The sequence below is a fragment of the Sphaeroforma arctica genome (genome assembly GCF_001186125.1).
Source record: "Sphaeroforma arctica JP610 unplaced genomic scaffold supercont1.314, whole genome shotgun sequence".
NCBI lineage: Eukaryota > Ichthyosporea > Ichthyophonida > Sphaeroforma > Sphaeroforma arctica.
Genome location: NW_014040244.1, coordinates 18,698 through 38,299, shown reverse-complemented (window position 1 = coordinate 38,299; position 19,602 = coordinate 18,698). Strand labels below are relative to the sequence as shown.

General features: G+C 41.4%; 2 protein-coding genes across 2 annotated transcripts; one reads left to right on the top strand and one right to left on the bottom strand.

Annotated features, from left to right (window-relative positions):
* Positions 1–558: 558 nt before the first annotated feature.
* On the bottom strand, positions 559–12,603 carry SARC_05107 (hypothetical protein). Its single transcript, XM_014301037.1, has 17 exons — positions 12,140–12,603; positions 11,392–11,467; positions 9,861–9,948; positions 9,438–9,610; positions 8,354–8,488; positions 7,835–7,959; positions 6,921–7,098; positions 6,252–6,319; positions 5,750–5,859; positions 4,777–4,926; positions 4,207–4,419; positions 3,783–3,950; positions 2,938–3,098; positions 2,636–2,698; positions 2,157–2,304; positions 1,528–1,660; positions 559–844 (listed from the first exon to the last, which is right to left on the bottom strand). The coding sequence occupies exons 1-17, from the start codon at positions 12,319–12,321 to the stop codon at positions 664–666; spliced, it is 2,352 nt and encodes a 783-aa protein (XP_014156512.1). The 5' UTR covers positions 12,322–12,603; the 3' UTR covers positions 559–663.
* Positions 12,604–14,964: 2,361 nt separating this feature from the next.
* Positions 14,965–19,565, top strand: SARC_05106 (hypothetical protein). The gene is made up of 4 exons (XM_014301036.1): positions 14,965–15,098; positions 16,391–16,872; positions 17,537–17,756; positions 17,952–19,565. Exons 1-4 carry the CDS (start codon positions 15,051–15,053, stop codon positions 18,471–18,473), a joined length of 1,272 nt encoding a protein of 423 aa, XP_014156511.1. The 5' UTR covers positions 14,965–15,050; the 3' UTR covers positions 18,474–19,565.
* Positions 19,566–19,602: the final 37 nt, after the last annotated feature.

The following is a 19,602-nucleotide window of genomic DNA, read 5'->3' as shown; positions in this document are numbered from 1 at the left end:
TATATATATATATATATATATATATATATATATATATATATATATATATATATATATATATATATTGTGTTGCTAGGCAACGTGTGTGATTCACTGGTGGTACTCGTGTCGGATTTACTCACAAGAGATGCCGAAGGTGATGTACGGCCCTTATTGGTATATAGGCTTAAATAGTATAAAGGCTTAAATAGTATAAAGGCTTAAATAGTATAAAGGCTTAAAGGCTATAAATAGGACCGTCCTGGAGAATTTATACCGCTCTGCACAAAAAGACACGAAAGTTGTTGGAGGGAGATACTCAACGGCTTGCTATATTACTGAATCGTGGCCATTGTTACTATACTTAGCAAAAGTACCACAACAGTCCTGGGCAGGTGATGCTGGCAAATACTATTAAGCCTGGGTGGCAAGAATCTAATAAAATACGACTAAAAAAGATAATGTGCAAGTATATATATATACATATATACATATACATATGTATATATGATATAATATAATATATATATATGTATATATATATATATATATATAACGACTTTGGAAGTTTGAATATTGATATACTTTTATTTCATCTTTCATGTTACAAACACAGCCTTTCATACACACAGATACGCGCATATACTATTGCACATAAGTATTTCCATTTCAAACGTGTACTTTCTACACGCTTGCCTTCTTCAGGTTTTCGGGAGAGTCCCTCTGCGGCAGCACTTTACCGGAGTGACTGCCGACGACAAGCTCCTGTTCCGTATCGATGTTGTCCACATCCTTTGTGCGAGTCTGATCACCCCACATATTGCTGAAATCGTTCGCCTGAGACTCTTTCTCTATTTGATGACACCTGCGCATAGTACATCCAGTATGAAAGTACAAATAGCTTAATGTTAGTAACACCGAACAGAAAAGACCGCCAGCGTAGAACTAGCAACACAAAACACAGAAAGACGACAAACTTAGCGTACTTGCACACATAATGGTGTATAGAGACTCATAATATATATATATATATATATATGTATGTAAATAAATAAATACATATATATATATATATTCAAGCAATCACATGCATTGCTACATAGAGATTCGTAGTATACTTTCACATATATTGGCATAGAAACTCGTACGTATACATACATACATACATACATACATACATATATATCTGTCTGATATGTATATACATACCTTCACGTGAATTGGTATATAGAGACAGACATCAATGTACGCATACGCGAGCAGACTATAAACAACGGTATCCGTGACAAAAAGTGCTAACGGAATTTTGGGTTTTTGTCAAGTAACCAACAACACCTCATTTGTTCCCATGTTCAACCTAATACACGCATGTGACTGAATTGTTGAAGGTCCAAACTCCCACTCAACCACAGTGATACAGGCGATATACCACTTAACTACATACATACACGTGTCTGATTACTTACGTATTAAAGTTCTACATACATACACATGACTGATTACTTACGTATTAAAGTTCTACATACATACACATGTCTGATTACTTACGTATTAAAGTTCTTCGCAAAAGGGTTGTCAGCACCGAATGGGCGGGTGGGCGCAGATCTGAGACACTCCTGCACGTAGGTGTCCTTGCGCAGCTCAGGTGCGGCATCTCCGTCCTGCGTCTCCTCGTCAACCACTGCATAAAGGAGTGCATATGAATACGTGTGTTAATGAAATAGTCCGAGAAGTCTTCCGAGCACACACATCTCAGCATGGGAAGTAAGAAGAGGCATGGTCGTGAGAGGTGAGCAGAGGGTATAGTTATATGCTTGCGGCGATAGCAAGAGATTGTGACACAGCCACATACTGAGGAAAAATGCCCTAAAACCATTTTCACTACAATGCTACACGGAATATATATATATATATATATAAATGTCCATAGCCGATACGAATCATGCGCCATGATGAAAGGATGACTGACACTCGACGAACCAACTACTGGTGGATCATCGACAAAAAGTAGTACTCAACATGGTACGTTTCTCTCAATACACGAAGGGACACCCCAACACACAACACACTCTTGATACCTTCATATATGTGCAGGAGAATGCCTGTACTTGCAGACACATTGACAACACTATAAACACAGCAACAATACAGACAAATATAATAACCATAATACCTACCTAGCGCAGTGTTGAGGGGCAGATACTTGGCGGGTCGGCTGTACCATTTATTGGTGAACCTCCAGTAGAGGATAGTCGCAATGATCGTAGGCAGGCAGACGAACGCCCACCCAGATCCCTTCGCGCCCAGATATCCAAACATCACCACCTTAGGATGGAGTGGATGTACAGGATTGATATACAGCGACACACACACACATACACAGAGAGGGTCAAAATGTAAAACTCCGACGTTGGTAAGTTCATCGCATGGTAACTCAACAACATCTGAGTTTTATTTTGCCAAGTATGCCGAACGGTAGCCCAAACACCGTGTAGAGGTTAGAAGGGCAGTGGGAAATTGTAGCGGCGTGAATAAATTTTTGAATGTGCAGAGTGAGGGACGTTACTTGCCAGATGTATACCTTTGCCAATGTTCCATGAGCACAACAAGCGTGGTACATATAGTTGAAACAGCAATTTCCAAAGCCGAGTTATACCTGGTACAGAATAAGACTGGCCATCGTTCTATTGAAAACCATTGGGAAGAACTCTCCATAACCCTGAGGATGGAGATTAATTGTTACTGTCAGAAGGTACAAGCATGCATGAGGAAGACAAAATTCAGAGACGATGGCGTGGGAACATGCCGGTAAAGAGCAGTATCAGAGAACGATCACGGTCGACAAGCTGACACGCACACGCACATATAAAAACATACAATCACGTGCTCAATAATCGTAGCGAAATCACACACGCACTTCCAACCCTCACCACACGCATACACTCTCTTGGAACACACCTCATAGTCTGGCACGGGCTGAGAGACGTACATGACCTCGTACTTGAAGGTGAACATAGCGCACACGTAGTACAATATGCAGAACGGGATGATCAGCGATGCCATAGACGCGTAGGTTACTCCGATGATAAACACCAGCATGATATCACCGTAAGATTTGGCTGTGCATTGGAGATGAAGGGTTGTTCACAGTTAGCGCCGGCAAATACATGACTACAGCACCACATGGCGCATATGTACACTACACTGATAGTACATACTCAAACACAATACCACCGTACGATTGGGCCGTAGATCGAAATTGGAGCATTCTCATTCAGTGTTAAGGAAAAGGAAGAGGTACGGGATTACGTAGGAATTGAATAACATGCTGGTGGTGGAGTGTGTGTAAAAAAAAAGAAGCTTGCACTCCGAAAAACAATTTTGTTGCGACTTTTCGTACGCGTACACGCACACGCACGCACACACACACACACACACACACACACATATATAGATATATATACATACAAATATACCTACACAAATATACATGCAAATATAGATACAGATACACACAATATACGATTATTAGTCGAAATGTGCACCACACGCTTGATAAAAACTTGTACGTCTTTCTTTATACAAATATATTACAGGAATTGATATATTACAACGGAGAAGTATCGCAAATGAAACTGCGATCATCAGCAGCCGTACTGACTGAATTCATTCCGTAGACCTTTATTCTGTGAGAAGCAATAGTGACCACACACCCTAGCCCCTATTCGTAAATAGGCACTTATCACTAAAGATACACACCTCCATAAACCTACGGACGCACAGACATATGCACCCATTCTTACCATATTTGATCTTGGCCTTGGGGAACCAGACCTCGGCCCTCTCCCTGGGAGTCTTGGCCAGCCATTTCATCTTAATCCAGTAGATTGCACCCCCTGCAATATCCGCAAGCACACCTGGGAAACTACCCGCCGTCTTCAGCATGATGAAATTGATGAAGAAATTCGCAACTGGAAATGAAATGAAATGTAATGGGGCGGGGTGGAAAGGTTGGTACGTGTGAGTAGGTATAGAAATAGTAATGGGGTGGGATGGAAAGGTTGGTACGTGTGAGTAGGTATAGGTATAGTAAGTCTATCGGAACAATCGGAATTGAATGTATATAGGTATAGTAAGTCTATCTGACCAGCTGGAATATAGGATGTATGGGGTTTAGTCAAAGGCTAAACATCTGGCGGAAGAGTCAAGGTACATGCAAGTACATACCTCCCGGCAAGGACTCAGTCAGAGGATCAACCACAGAGTTAAACCCGCCCGTGCCCTCATTGAAATCATCCACAATCTCCTGACCCGTGGCCAACGCACCGCCAGCCACAGTGGAACCAATGAACACGTTGATGACGTAGAAATAGAACAGCTTCTCGAAGGTGCCCTTCTCCAGGTCACTGTGCTTGTCTTTGCCTTCCAGGATGGTCAGTCCTGGCACAATGAAATCGAACAAGAACATTATATGTGGAAGAAAGGTGAGCGGGAAGATTTGTAGCGGGAAAGACCACTACTTTACTGACACATAATCTGCCACCTAGTGAGAGTATACAGCGCACGTAGAAAGATTGCGCGAAAGGGAATAACACCGTGCAAAATACTGACTTGTCGTGCTTGGGATAGGCACACAGGTCGGTCTTGAACAGACACGTGAATACGCACGAGAATGACACGTCGGAGGCCCGAATGTACATACATTGGAAAACCACAAATAGAGACACGTACGAATGCGTACATACATTACATACGAATAACCTTTACACATTGACTGAGGCAGATGTTTGAACATACCTCTGCAAATGAGTGGAAGAATGGCCAAGAAGATGGTCAAAATCAGCGTGGGCATGACACCCTCGAGGATACCTCTGACTAATGGGATGGCGTCGATGATGGGTGTGATCCACGAGAACTGCTCCTCCAACGCACACAGATTCGTCAGCGCTGAAAGAGCCATGACATTGGTGGTTGTTTATAGAACATAGATGTGAAGTTTGATCTGATTGGGCATCCACCTATCACCCGCCAGGACCACAAAAAAGGCCCGGTTGCACACGACAGGATTCTTAACACACGCAGCACCAAAACACACACAAACAACATAGATACACACCACACACAAACAACATAGATACACACCACACACAAACAACATAGATACACACCACACACAAACAATATGGATACACACCACACACAAACAACATGGATACACACCACTCACAAACAATATGGATACACACCACACACAATTAACAAATATACACACCACACACAAATAACATATATACACACCACACACAAACAACATATATACACACCACACACAAACAACGTTTTAGGGTTATACACTCAAACAAAATATATAAACGCTCGCAAGTCAACGAATGGATGAATACGAGAGGTCTCATTGCTGACCACACGGAGAAACGTGTCGTGGCCAAAACATGAACCCCCAACAGATCTCTCCAATATCGCCATGCCTAGGCGTCTATGAAATAGATACAATACCTAGACACTCACGCAAACGTTTGAGTTCAAATGGATGCACACACGATATTTAGTTTAATTGCAAATAATTGCATGTACAAATATATGCAAGTACTTGTGGGAAATCGATAAGATACATTCATATAAAGCATAGCTACGATTTCAAAGGAAAAGTAGGTGACAAGGTCGATGTGAAAACCATATATAATTCGGCGGCAGTCAAACCAATGGGCGCACACACACACACACACATATATATATATATATGTATACATACATTGGATGAACGCGATAGGGATCATGTACAGCATAACAATCATCCAAGTGATCAGGTATATGATCAGCGAGCGATACGGCTTGTAGCGCTCCAGTTGGCCCATGTTAGGCCTGCAAATACGGACGATGTGGAGAACAAATCAGTCGTGAGAATGTAGGTGACAAACGTTGTATATAGCCATAATGTGGTGTAGGAGACAAATGTATATAATCACAATGTGGTGTAGGAGACAAATGTATATAATCATAATGTGGTGTAGGAGACAAATGTATATAATCACAATGTGGTGTAGGAGACAAATGTATATAATCATAATGTGGTGTAGGAGACAAATGTATGTAATCATAATGTGGTGTAGGAGACAAATGTTACACATAACCATAACGTGACTCGAACATGGTACGAAAGCGGGAGCGGCATCAGGCCTCCAGTATGTGTAGATACTCATTTGAGTACACACTCGTAACTAGCAAGTGGCAATCCAATTGCTACACACACATACCAGTACACGTTGTTTGCTTGCGGGGCCGGTCTAACCTGGTAGACCTTCTCACTGTCTCGGACGAGTACCTGCATATATTTGTACATAAACACATTTACAATTAAGTTCACTGTCGTGAGTACATTCAATTAAATCCAGACGTATGCGCGCGAGTCTAAGAAATGTCGGCGTGTCGCGACAGGAGGGAGACGTGTCCACGGGTGTGTGGGTATGTATTATCTCCTCATATTCAAATCATCTCTCTGCGTTACTAGCCAGTACAGATAGATCAAACTTCGTATAAAACCTCACTTTACAATAATAGTCGATAGTGACACCGGCCTACAAACCAGGAGAATATCTCCGGTTCACCTGCTCTAATCAAATCCAATTTTATCTGTTCTTCTTCATCAATAGATAAATCTTTTTACCTAACTGGTCACACTGTAATTATACAGTGTTGAGATAGAGTCTGACTGTCTGAATAAATGATATAATAAAGTATAGGGTAGTCTATCAGAATATTGGGTAGTATAGGATATAATTCTAGAAACACCCTAGTGTCTATTATGTAGTCTGTTTATATCGTGACTGTATATATTATGCAACAGTCGATACTTTCCTGATACACTACATATATGAATGCACACAACATGCACATACATACATACTATGCAGCCAAAACCATACCTGAGTGGCTATAGAAGGACTCTCCATATCCGTGAACGTTACAAACGCAGCACCATTGGCGGTCTTTTCCTTCTTCTGCTCTACAGCCAGCTCTTCGTTGAGTCTATTCAATTCTTTAGTCCAGTAAGGCACGGACTTCACTTCCTCACCAAACAAACCCAAGAAACCCAAGCGGTGTCTACATACGGGAGGCAAAATTTTCATCTAATTATACTAAAGAACATGACGTGGAGGAATGCTATAGGCACAATGTAATAATGTGACAAATGATATTTTACTTGTGGCAAAAACATGAGGGTTAGATGAGCGTAGAACGCGCACACACAGACATGATAGGGCATGTTTGTATATTTATTTATTCATAAAGGTATGCATATAAAATACAAGAAGGTACCACATGGTTAACGGGGGTCACTAGAAACTCAAAAATACGTCACACACCACCACAATCTATAAACACGCACACATAGGCAAATGTGCACACAAACACACATCTGTAAATAGTCACCGAAAACAGGGAGATAGTAAACTTAATTCTATCCGGATCCCGGGATACGTCTGTCAAAATCATAACATACATGTGACCGAATGACTAGTGAAAATGGGTAAGATTTTTAGCCATCTACCATGCTACCATACACACACGCTGAAGAATACACTATACAAAAAGACTACCCGTGCGTCGAAGCCGGGCCCCTTTTCAATGATTCACACCCCTAGCCTTAAAAAGTCTTACACGATTTACAAAAATTTAGTACAAGAGCTTTACAGATGACTCTCCAAAATGGTAAAACTACACACACGCACACGCACACGCACAAACACACATATACGTATGTTCACACTTGTAAATATAAATATACACATATACACACAAATATATATCATTAGATACATAGGTACTGCTGACATACTGGGGCTCTTCTCCAGTGGTGTCCTTAGTCCAAAGCGCACGCTCCAACTTTCGCATTGCCACTTCTCGTTTTTGAAATAGATCCTCACACTCTTCCGGATTCTTGTGCACGACGACATGCTTGACCTATTGGCAGATAAAGGCGCACTTGTCAGAACTTACGCAGGGGTGGAGAGATAGTGCATATGAAAAAACTATCAAAGCCACGGGCACCGACAGAAATGACACTGAGCTCAATGCTGATGGTATTGATTGTATGTGTATGATACAATAAGACAGAACGCTTATGAAAGTGTCGATACAACCTCTGTATATGTTTCAATATACAAAAGATTGGTAAGAATCAATAACATTGCAGGTTGTGTATCTCACAAACGCACATATCCTAATAGTTCACACAAATACATACATCCCCACACATCCGTGATTGCAGATAGATTTCCCGAAAACTCGGGCACAAGAACTGGAAGCATGCACCCCATATGCACGCTTCGGATATTCGTCTTGAGATTACACATACCTTATCGGGGAACATGCTGTTGAAGAAGTTAGCGATGGACCCTTCCGACAGATCCTCCTTAGGAATATCCTTAACCAGTGCAGAGTGACAGTGGTCGTCCTTCAGCAGGAACGCTCTCTGTCTGCGAAGCACGTACTATGTGGGCGTTTGTGGACGGCGAGGAAAGGTGACATGGAAGAGTTCAATCAAAGATGGATGAGCGTAGATGTGCCAGAGGTGCACAAACGAACTTTTGAAGCATGTTTGTGAACTTGTGGTCTACCGAAGGTGAGGAATAAGGAATTAAATGCATGCAGTATGAACGCTCACTGTGAGGTATTGAATCCATGCAGTATGGTCACTCACTGTGAGGTATTGAATGTATACAGTATGGACACTCACTGTGAGGTATTGAATGCATGCAGTATGGACACTCACTGTGAGGTATTCAATGCATGCAGTTTGAACACTCGCTGTGAGGTATTGAATGCATGCAGTATGGTCACTCACTGTGAGGTATTGAATGTATACAGTATGGTCACTCACTGTGAGGTATTGAATGCATGCAGCATGGACACTCACTGTGAGGTATTAAATGCATGCAGTATGGACACTCGCTGTGAGGTATTGAATGCATGCAGTTTGAACACTCACTGTGAGGTATTGAATGCATGCAGTATGGACACTCACTGTGAGGTATTAAATGCATGCAGTTTGGACGCTCACTGTGAGGTATTGAAGGCATGCAGTATGGACGCTCACTGTGAGGTATTGAATGCTTGCAGTATGGTCGCTCGCTGTGAGGTATTGAATGTATGCAGTTTGGTCGCTCACTGTGACGAAGCACATACTTTATTGACGTTTGCAGACAGTATATGAAGTGTACACGCTATTCCATCCAAGTTGAAACACACAGGCAAGAGACAGAAGCCACCTCGTAAGGTGAATATGCTGCTATACGGTGTCGCAGCAACTGCTATACAACGCACACGATAAAAATGAATCCCAACACATACAAATCCAGCCAAGCTAACGCAGGTATATATACGCAATAGGTACCCTAGCATATTTACCGCCACAGACATACTAACACAGGTACACATACGTATTTGTATTCGCGATGCATTAGTATCATGACGATGACGGTGAAGAGAAGGACCGAGATGGCGTGCGCAATCATCTTTGCGCTACCATCATCGATGTTACCCAGAGTGAGTGCATCCAGTTCAATTAGACCCTTGCCACCCGACACATTGAGAGGGATCAATACAATAACACCTGGTTGTTTGATAGGGTGAGAAAGTAGAATGAGCAGGCAGCTATGTAAAACCTTACACGACTATCAGTCAGTAAAAACCGAAAAACTGGTCGCTTTTTGATAATGATCGGATATATATAGGCTTTCGATGTATTTAACTTTGATTATGATCGAATTTATTTTATTAAGATTGAATCTATGAAACTTTCGATATCAATTTCGAATATGATCGGAATCATGAAACATTTCGATATAACTTCATGCACATACCGTATGGGAAGAAGCAGAGGAAGATCACGGCGAACATTTTCACCACGCGGTAAATCATCATGGCATCCAAGCCAGCGGCAGATAGAATCTGCGGATAAACCGATGACAGGAAAACACTTGAGGTATGTCTAGAACGAACACATACGTACATTTAGAGACTTACTAGGTGGTTCTACTGATGAATGAATATGTGTTGATAAGAGTATCAGGACATGGCTTTAGAGACATTTGGATAAGATGAGGTAGAAGCAAAGGCAGTGTGGCATTTGGATAGGATGGGGTATATGCAAGGGCAGAGTGTACTGCCGGGCATATTAAATAGCGGTACTGTAATGTGCATCTAATAGTGTGGGAGCAATAGGGACATATACATGAACTACCTCGCACAAGCAGTCACAATTGTCAACAGAGCATACAACTGACGACAAGGATAACTGATCAGACCTACACGTGTGAGTCAGATAAGATACACGAAGTTACCATATCTAATTAAGAAAGGCGCATAACTTTTAATATCCGTGTACTCGAAGGGTTTAGGTAGTTTTTATGTATCATATAGCCAGTTAAAGTGTTTCATAATAAAGCTAGCTAAAGTGAAGAGATAATTGCTCTCATATAATCGAAGAAAGTACAGCCGATAAAGTATAGTAGATTAGACGGGCTACAAATTTTATTTCCCTCATATTTAATGTATATTGTTACTTCGATAAAATGGAGATCCAAGCCTACAGCTACAAAATAGACACGATTGTTATTTTTATTTTAAAAATAAACAAACAATTATACCTTTTTATTGAAGTTTATTTACAGTATATATTACATGCATATACACACATATATATATATTCATATACCTATAAATACATACATGTACATATATATATATATTTATATACGTTCATACATCCAATACACACCCACCGACCCACTCACCCGTTTCTATATATATGCATATCCACATATATTTATATATACATGTACCCTTGTATGATCTAGGGCACATACATACGCACATACGTACATACACACACACACACATATATATATACATGATATGTATATATACAAATTTGTATATATATATATATATAAATATATATATATATATATATGTACATATTTGTATATATACATTTATACACATATAATTTTATAAACACATAGATTTCTACAATATATATATATATATATATGTATAAATATAAATATATAAATATATATATATATACATACATATATATATGTAGATTTCTATATTATATATATACACACATATATATGTACACGTACGCACACATACACATAGACACGCATGTAAATATATATATATATATATACACATTTTAACATACGTAACCCAACAGATGCCATATATGCTTTTTTTAATGCGCTTTGTCATAGCCTTCTTGATAGACACGAGAGCTATGTCTTCCAACAGTACTCGGGGAATATGAGTAGTTCTTCACATCACGTGCAATAAGTTTCACTTGGACAGAAACTAAGCAACAAACAAAACAACACTGAAACATACATCATCATCGCCAAATTTCCAGAACATCGGCAGCCATGAGAAGTGCGTATATGGTAATTTCGGTACATCCTTTGTGCTGTATATTAAAAAAAGACAAAGACATAAGCGACATGTTACATAAATTCGGCCAATTACATAATTGAGTACCAAGCACATTCCTTTATATATAAGATATAGGATGCAAGTTTAGAGTCTCGGTGATAGTCGGTCGGTGCAAATGATATACACAACACGCGTACAAATCTTACGATAAGACAGCCCTATTGTGCATCGGAATTAAATATAACAAAGAACGTATAATAATGCATCGCAACCGAATGCGACACAAAACATATATGGTGCGTCGCAACCGAATATGACACAGAACATGTTTTTGCAACGCACCCAAAATATGAATATATTCTGCGCAATCATGTATACAAAGGATATAGGGTATGAATCGCAATTGAATTTGTGCGTGACATGTGATACATGTCCATCAGTGATGCTATGGCATTAGAAGAAGGCTAAATTATGTTCATATACTTCAGCCGGCGATGTTTGATACTGATGGGAATTTTACGATAACTAGTAAATGTGGCATTTCCAGGAGGCATAAGCAAGTTCGTGCACTCCAATCGGTGATACTTGGCATATATCTGAGGCCCCTACGATATCTACCAGTAAATATTACAATGCGAATACAGATCTACAGACAAATAGATGCCAACGCACAAACACTACACGCTATAGCCTATGAATAACATACACGATGCTCAGTTGTCGCGGAACGTATACTTTTGGGGATCTCGGCCTCCAGAAATAGAACCAGCACAAGAATATTGCCGACAAAACTGTGTTGAATACTAAGGCAGTGATAAAGGCAGCCAAAGAGGGGTTCTGAATGTCATCACCGTCGGAGACACAGACGGCGCTCGAAGAGTCGCTCATGTTGGTTATATGAGAAGTGCGCGATCGGAAGTGGTATTGGATGACGTCTATGGGTAAGGTATGTTGCACGCTAATACAAGCTCAAGCTGAGATGCATGTAAGAGAAATATGACAGAGAAATCGGATAATATCGCAATGATGTGGTTTTGAAAAGAAAAAAAGGCAAGTACATATATAACTACGCACACGTAACCCCTACTTCTTGTAGTGATCCGATGTTCGCCAGTGCGATTAATAAAAACTTATCAGTACAGTTATAGTAAAAATTAATGAATAATTGAGATCGTTTTGTGATTTGTGATTTGACAGGAGCCGAGTCCGTGATTCAAGTGGGACACCCCAGCCAGGGGCCTGGGCCTGGGCCCAGGGCCCCAGAACCCTGGGGCCTACTTTCTACTACTATTTAGTAGAGGCGGCCATGGGCCAGGCCCCGAGTGGCAAAGGAACACAAACTCCAGAGGCCCAGACCCAGTCTCTCTCTGAGAGTAGTGGACTAGAGGTACACTGCTTGTTTTATATGTTTGTTCAAAAAAAAACAAAAAACAGTAAACACCTTCCCCAGGAGTCGGACCCCCTTAAAACAAATATGTACTGTTGTACAGACAGATAAATTTGTCATATCGATTCATGACGTTTTTGGTTGGTACATACAGTTTTTTAGTCCACCGACTCAGCAGAGTATGAGTATATTTAGAGTATATTCAACCCAGAAGTGCCACAGAGTTTGTGGGGACAACCGGCAATCAGCGACTTAATTTGCACACAATAAAATATATAACGCCAATTTTTTAAATCATAGAAGAATGGATGACCCTATAGTGCTGCAATCAAGATTTGATCATGTGGGGGTTTAAAAATATATCCAATCTCCAGTGATAATTAGAGTAGTGAGGCGCAGCATAACAACGGAATCGATAGTCTAAACCTATTAAATCGCTCCAGATGTGGTAAACTTATCTCCCAGAGCACTTTAAAATCAACTAATGAAGGCTTGGTTTCATCAAATTTTGAAAAGTCGAAACTGATACTTGCCAGACACACAAAATGCATTGGCTGATTTCGGTCAGAATTTTAAAAAGTGTGCAAACTCAGCCAATTATAATCAAAATTGCTAACTGGAGTTCCGGACGCTTGAAAAACATCTAAAAAAAAATACACGAGGAGACTGGAGACTGGAGACTGGAGAGTTAAGAGTATAGACTACAGACTCAGTACATATTTACCAGTAGTCAGTAGTCAGTAGTCAGTACACTCACACTTCACAGTCTCACAATCATCACGCTTCTCAAGTCGCCAGTCACCACTCAGTCACTCACCAGTCACCACTCAGTCACTCACCAGTCACCACTCTACCAGTCACCACTCTACCAGTCACCACTCTACCAGTCACCACTCTACCAGTCACCACCAGTCACCACTCACCAGCTACAATGTCACGCTATCCATTTCATGATTTCCATTCCCCTCCCCCCCGCGGGCCCCGCCCCTCAGGCCCATGCACCCAGGCCCCAGCTAACCAGCCCTCCAGGACCCTCAGCGCAATTTAGTTCAGCCATATTATATTCCCCGAAGGGAAATAGAAATACTGTGATGGGAGGCAAACATTTGGGGTATACATATAATTGCAGGGGTTGACACTTGACAGTTGACACCACCGAAGTCGAATCTGAACAACCAATAGAACGAAACCTTTAGAAACGTCTGTTCATTGGTCCGTTCAAAATATGATGACACTTTACAGTTTACAGTTTACACCACGTGTAAGAAACTTTAATATCGTATTTTGAAGCATTTTGTGGCCCAAAGTTGCAACGGTAGGACTACTTATCGAGTGCACATTTGAAAAATTTGACAATCACTTTGTCCCAAATAAAAGAGTTAGAAAACTTTATTTATCAAAAGCTACCGATAAAAATCAAACGTTTACTTCTCGTGTAAAAACGTCCAACTTATTGAGGTTAGATGGGCTCCATACTTACTGCCATGGGCAGTAGTTTTTGTTTTATTTGTTTTTAAAAAAAACATTCATTCGACGACACATGTGGTCCTGTGGGGAGTGAGGACAGGGGAGTTGGGGAGTCACTGGCCAACTGGGTCTTTCGGAGACTCACTGGGAGTCTGGGTCACCGAGGAGTGGGGACTACGTGTTAAAAAAACCCCCATATTCTTCTTATCTCGATTCCCGCCTACTATCTAAAAAAATGTTTTTTTAGGCGGTTCGGATTTGATTCTGTGGTTGGCCGTTGGCGGCTTGGCACCCCCCCCCCCGGTAGTATTTTTGGACTTGAGGTACGTTTTGGACTTACAAATTTGTAGTACATACAAAAAATACGGGTTTTTTTTGGGCCCTGCGCCAGCCCAAATCAGTGTTTACTAGGCTCTACTATGTGTCTCTAGATCAGGTCTTTCTAGAGAGTCCAGACTCCAGAGAGTGGACCATTTCGAGATTCTTGTCCTACAAGAGGCTACAAAACTGACCCAGGTAATCAAGAGATTCGGACTTTGTGAGATTTGGTGGTCACATTCACTGTCCCACACGAGGTACATTTAACATTTTGTCCAAAATCGTGGGCATTTTGCAATATTACATAGTAAATAGCTATGTAAAACGTGCGTGCGTCAACGTGTTCGATTGTTGTAGTAGAATCCCATTTTATATATAGTATCTATCGCTGTTCAAACATCCACATATACACCGTTCCTATCCTACGAAACAACACATATCCAACATGACTTTGTCAGAAAAATCAACGAAAGCAATCTGCAAGCAGGTCGAGGTAATAATATTTTTTGTAGTTGAGCGGTTTCTTACTGTACATCAAGCAAATTCACCTGTTGTGTTTTACGGTTACACATACATTATATATATATATATATATATATATATATAATATACACACATACTAACACACACACACATATATATATATATATATATGTATATTTATATATATATATATATAAAATATATATATAAATATATATATATTATGTGTGTGTTTTCCTCCACCTCACGTCTCTGTATTTGTAGCTATGTAATCTGGTGGTTTGCAGCATTTGTCCGACCATTTATAGCTTGTGAGTGATATTCCTCTTGGAATTTATCTAGCTTGAACTACATGTGTCGCAGAGTTATTTACATCTAGCTATGTATACTTTCGACAGTGGAGTACTTCTGTGCTGTTACTGTATCGGTGTAGTCGATTGAGAGTTTTATGATTGTGCATATACCCACCCGTTGAGTACTAATTCTGGCTATTTCTCTGCCGCTTTGGAAATACGTGCGTGGGTAAAGCGAAATTAATTAGAGAGGCTCTAAGTGTGGCAAGCTCGAGCTGTAACTCGTTTTTGCCCGCTTTCTCAATTTACATCACAATGTGTGGCACGTTCGTTTTATTACTGTATGATATGATGATCTAAGAAACTGGTAGCGGATTTTTGAAAATTGGTTGTCTCTATCTGAGGCTATTTGTTAGAGAAGGTTGATGGGCATAAGAATAATCATCACTAGTTCCTGGCGTTTGCCAGACATAGTAGAGACTGAGTTGGTGATTTTTTTGTCGTCATCATCTCTGCTTATAAAAGGTATTAAGGTGTGAATGCAAACCAGTATGTATTATAAAGTTTGTGCATGCTGTACAGTTCACTACAGCACCCCATGACGCCTTTACAGCTCAATTGCGATGAAAAACGAATGTGAAAATATAAGTTTCTACTTCCAACACGAGGAAGGGCGTGTTATATACAGTAGGCTCCGAAAGATCTAGTTTTTTTTCAGCAGATTTGTGTCCACATTCATAACTGGTATCGTACGGCTATTTCGCTAGCTTTCAGAAGATTCTACGTAGACGGAAAGGAATTATAATTCTCAGCGTTGGCCGTATTTTCTCGCCCACTATGTTGTATTCAAATGATTTCTAGTTGTTCGAGGGTTGCTTGTATTGTGTGTTCTGTATAGTATGCGTCTTAATGCAACGAGTAGGATATTGTATGCTTACAAATGTTATCACACCCTTTTGGCATTCCTTTATTCACTTCGTATCGTCTTTGTTGCTCTTTTTCTTTTCAGTACTACTTTTCGGACTCGAACATCTCCAAGGACAAGTTTCTTTTGGCCAAGGTGAAAGAGAATGCCGAGGGATGGGTCGATCTGTCTGTACTGGCTACGTTCAATCGACTTATGAAGTTTGCCAAGAATGTGGAAGAAATCGCTGAAGCTTTGAAGTCAGCTAACAAGGACCTTATTGTTCTAAACGAAGAGGGAACCAAAGTTAAACGCGTGCAGCCCGTCCCAACCTCGTACGATCCCCGATCTCGCACTATGTACGCCAAGGGTTTCCCCACCGACTTCTCCATCGACCAGTATTTGGCGTATTGGGGCCCCAAAGGTGATATGCAGAAAGTCACGACCAGAAGAGACTATGAAACCAACAAACAGAAAGATAGCTGTACCGTCGAGTGGGCTTCAGAGAAGGAGCTGGAACGTGTTGTAGCTGAGAAGCACACGATCGAGATCGATGGAGAAGAGAAGGAGATTGAGGTCAAAACCTGGTATGTCTAGCTACATATTGGAGTGTATACTACCTGTGTACCTAATTATCTTAAATTGGTTTATTACGAGCGTATGGGTGTGCAGAGTTGGAAGGTAGTAGGTGTGTGCAAGTAGATGGACGAGAACTTAATCGCCGGGTTTATGTTCTTCAGCCAGTGACTAGAACGTGTTCTCATCAGTCGCGTGCGTTTCTCTACCTTGGTGCTAGTGATCGCCTACAACTGCATGTTGTGCCTGTTGCATCCCGTCTGGTTGTCTTAGCCTTCGACCTGTCACATGTGTTGAGATATCAGCAGGTAAAGTGTGGTCGGTCATGACATGATCAATAGCGGACAAAGCAGAGTTCCGAGCAGTTTGCACATGTTGGAATTCAATAGCCGTACGTCAAGGAGATCGCATACATATCCACAAGCAGCGGCGCTACTACCATAGCTTGAGTCTTTGACAGGGGTTTCATTATTTGTGATTCTCTTGGCATCGATTGGGCTTTACTATAGTCCCACAGGAATTCCATATCTCTTACTACTGCGCAGTTTTGCGGGCTCTATTTAATTCTCGAGCCAAGGAACATCGAGTTAAGTTGCTTTTTGGATAAGTTCACAATCTTGTGTTCTCGTAAGATTCTTGTCACTGATCGGTTTGTTGTGCTCTCTCCATAACCAGGAAGGATTACTCTACAGTTAAAACAGCCGAATTCGCTGAAAAGAAGAGACTGGCACTCGAGGCAGGACTTCCTGATCCCACGGAGAAGAAGCACAACAAAAGAGACGGCGCACAATCCAGCGAAAAGAAAGAGCCTGAGCTTCAGTGGTCTGTGGAGGTTCCAGGATCTCTGGTTGAGGTTAAGGGTCTACCATCAGATTTCAGCTTTCTTAAGATCAAGGTATGGATGGATATCTACATCAGTGGGTTAAACGATGTCTGACTTTTGTTTTGCTGCCAATATTGTGCAGCAGCTGGTCTATGAACTACTTCCGCGCACGTGGCTGCGATTATATACATAGGCGAGTAGGGTATTTCTGCAGCTTTTTTTTCTTTTCTGACGGTTTACTAAATAATTCTGTTTATGTATTTACAGGCTGCCATCAACGCCACGGAGACTTTCAGATGTGCACACGTGTCTCGAGAGGCAGAGGCGGACGAAGCGGTCATCCGTTTCGACAAGGGTCAGGCCGAAGAGTTTGTCAAAGCTCTCGCAGACAAGTCGTTTCAATTCACCGAGAATGATAGTGAACATACAATCACTGCGCGGGCCCTAGAGGGTGCCGAAGAGGCTGCACGATGGAAGCACAGAGCGGAGATGGCGCAGAACAGACAACAAAACGGCAACAGAGGCGGCAACAGAGGCGGCAAGCGAGGCGGTCGAGGGGGACGAGGTGGCCGCAATGACAGGCGCAACAACGACCGTAACAACGAGAGAGACAACGACGACTCAAAGCGCGCCCGTGAGGAGACCCAGGAGGAAAGTGCGGCTGTTGAGGATGGCGAGAGCAAGAAAGTGAAGGTCGAGTCTGAGCCCAAGGCCATCGCCAGCGCGGACACACCAGCCGCCTCCCAAAGTGAAATTAAGGCCGAGAGTGCACCTGCGACTGCCGTGTAACTGACGTCGGTTTGGTGTTGTATCACCCAGTCACTACGTCGTTCCGTGCGACTTGGATGAACATTCGTTGGTTGTGCCCAACTACGTCCCAGCTCGGGCGGCTGGGTGACAGTAACTTAGAAACGCGAAGTACTTTTGCTTACAGAATCGCCGCGGTTGGGAATGTCGGCGACGTTTGATCCTCCTTTGCTAAATAAACACATTATCAATTATATCCTGCAGTGCCGTTTTTATCTGTCAGTATCTTCCGGTTCGAGTTGAATCATATTTGGCTAGTCTGATGCCTCTACATGGGCGCCCTACTAATATATATATTATTAAATACGGATGACAGGGTCTGGCGTACCCTTTGGAGATAAAGTAATTTTACAATTGTGTGCTACAGCAAGTTCATTTATCATTATCGTGACGTGTGCGTGTCGACCGACAATACGGACGGCACCAGATGTAAGTTACGAGTCAATCTCATCTGTCAGCCACAAAATTAGACTGTCGCCATCACCAACAAGGGAGGATGATCTCGATGCCGTTGTGCGCAAACATATCTCAAACATATCTACGCTAATCGGGTCCAAGTGGGCGGATGTTGTGTTAGCTAAGGCTATTTCCTCGCTCGCAGTCAATGGCGACTACAACATCAAAGAAGAATGCAACGTCGTTTCAAACTATGCGGGTTCGCCTGAGTGCATCAATACGCAATGCCATGCCCCAACATACATAATAGTTAAGAAACGAATGTGCTCTCAACCGGTGGAGCTATTGAGAACAAAACAATGACTGCTTTTCTAATATGAAAACTATACAATAGAAATAATTACATGCTGCAAATCAATTTTCAAGTGCTCCAGTGTATGAGAATTGACTTGCACATCATCTACATAAAGGTAAACGAATGATCATACGTCATTGACTGTGCAATACCGAATTGTACCGCACATCCATACAATGTAGCTTTTTTTTTTGGCTTGTTTATATACGTCCATCACACCAATTGAAAATAGAAATACACAAGTATACATATATTATATATATATATATATATATATGCAATACCGAATTGTACCGCACATCCATACAATGTAGCTTTTTTTTGGCTCGTTTATATACGTCCATCACACCAATTGAAAAT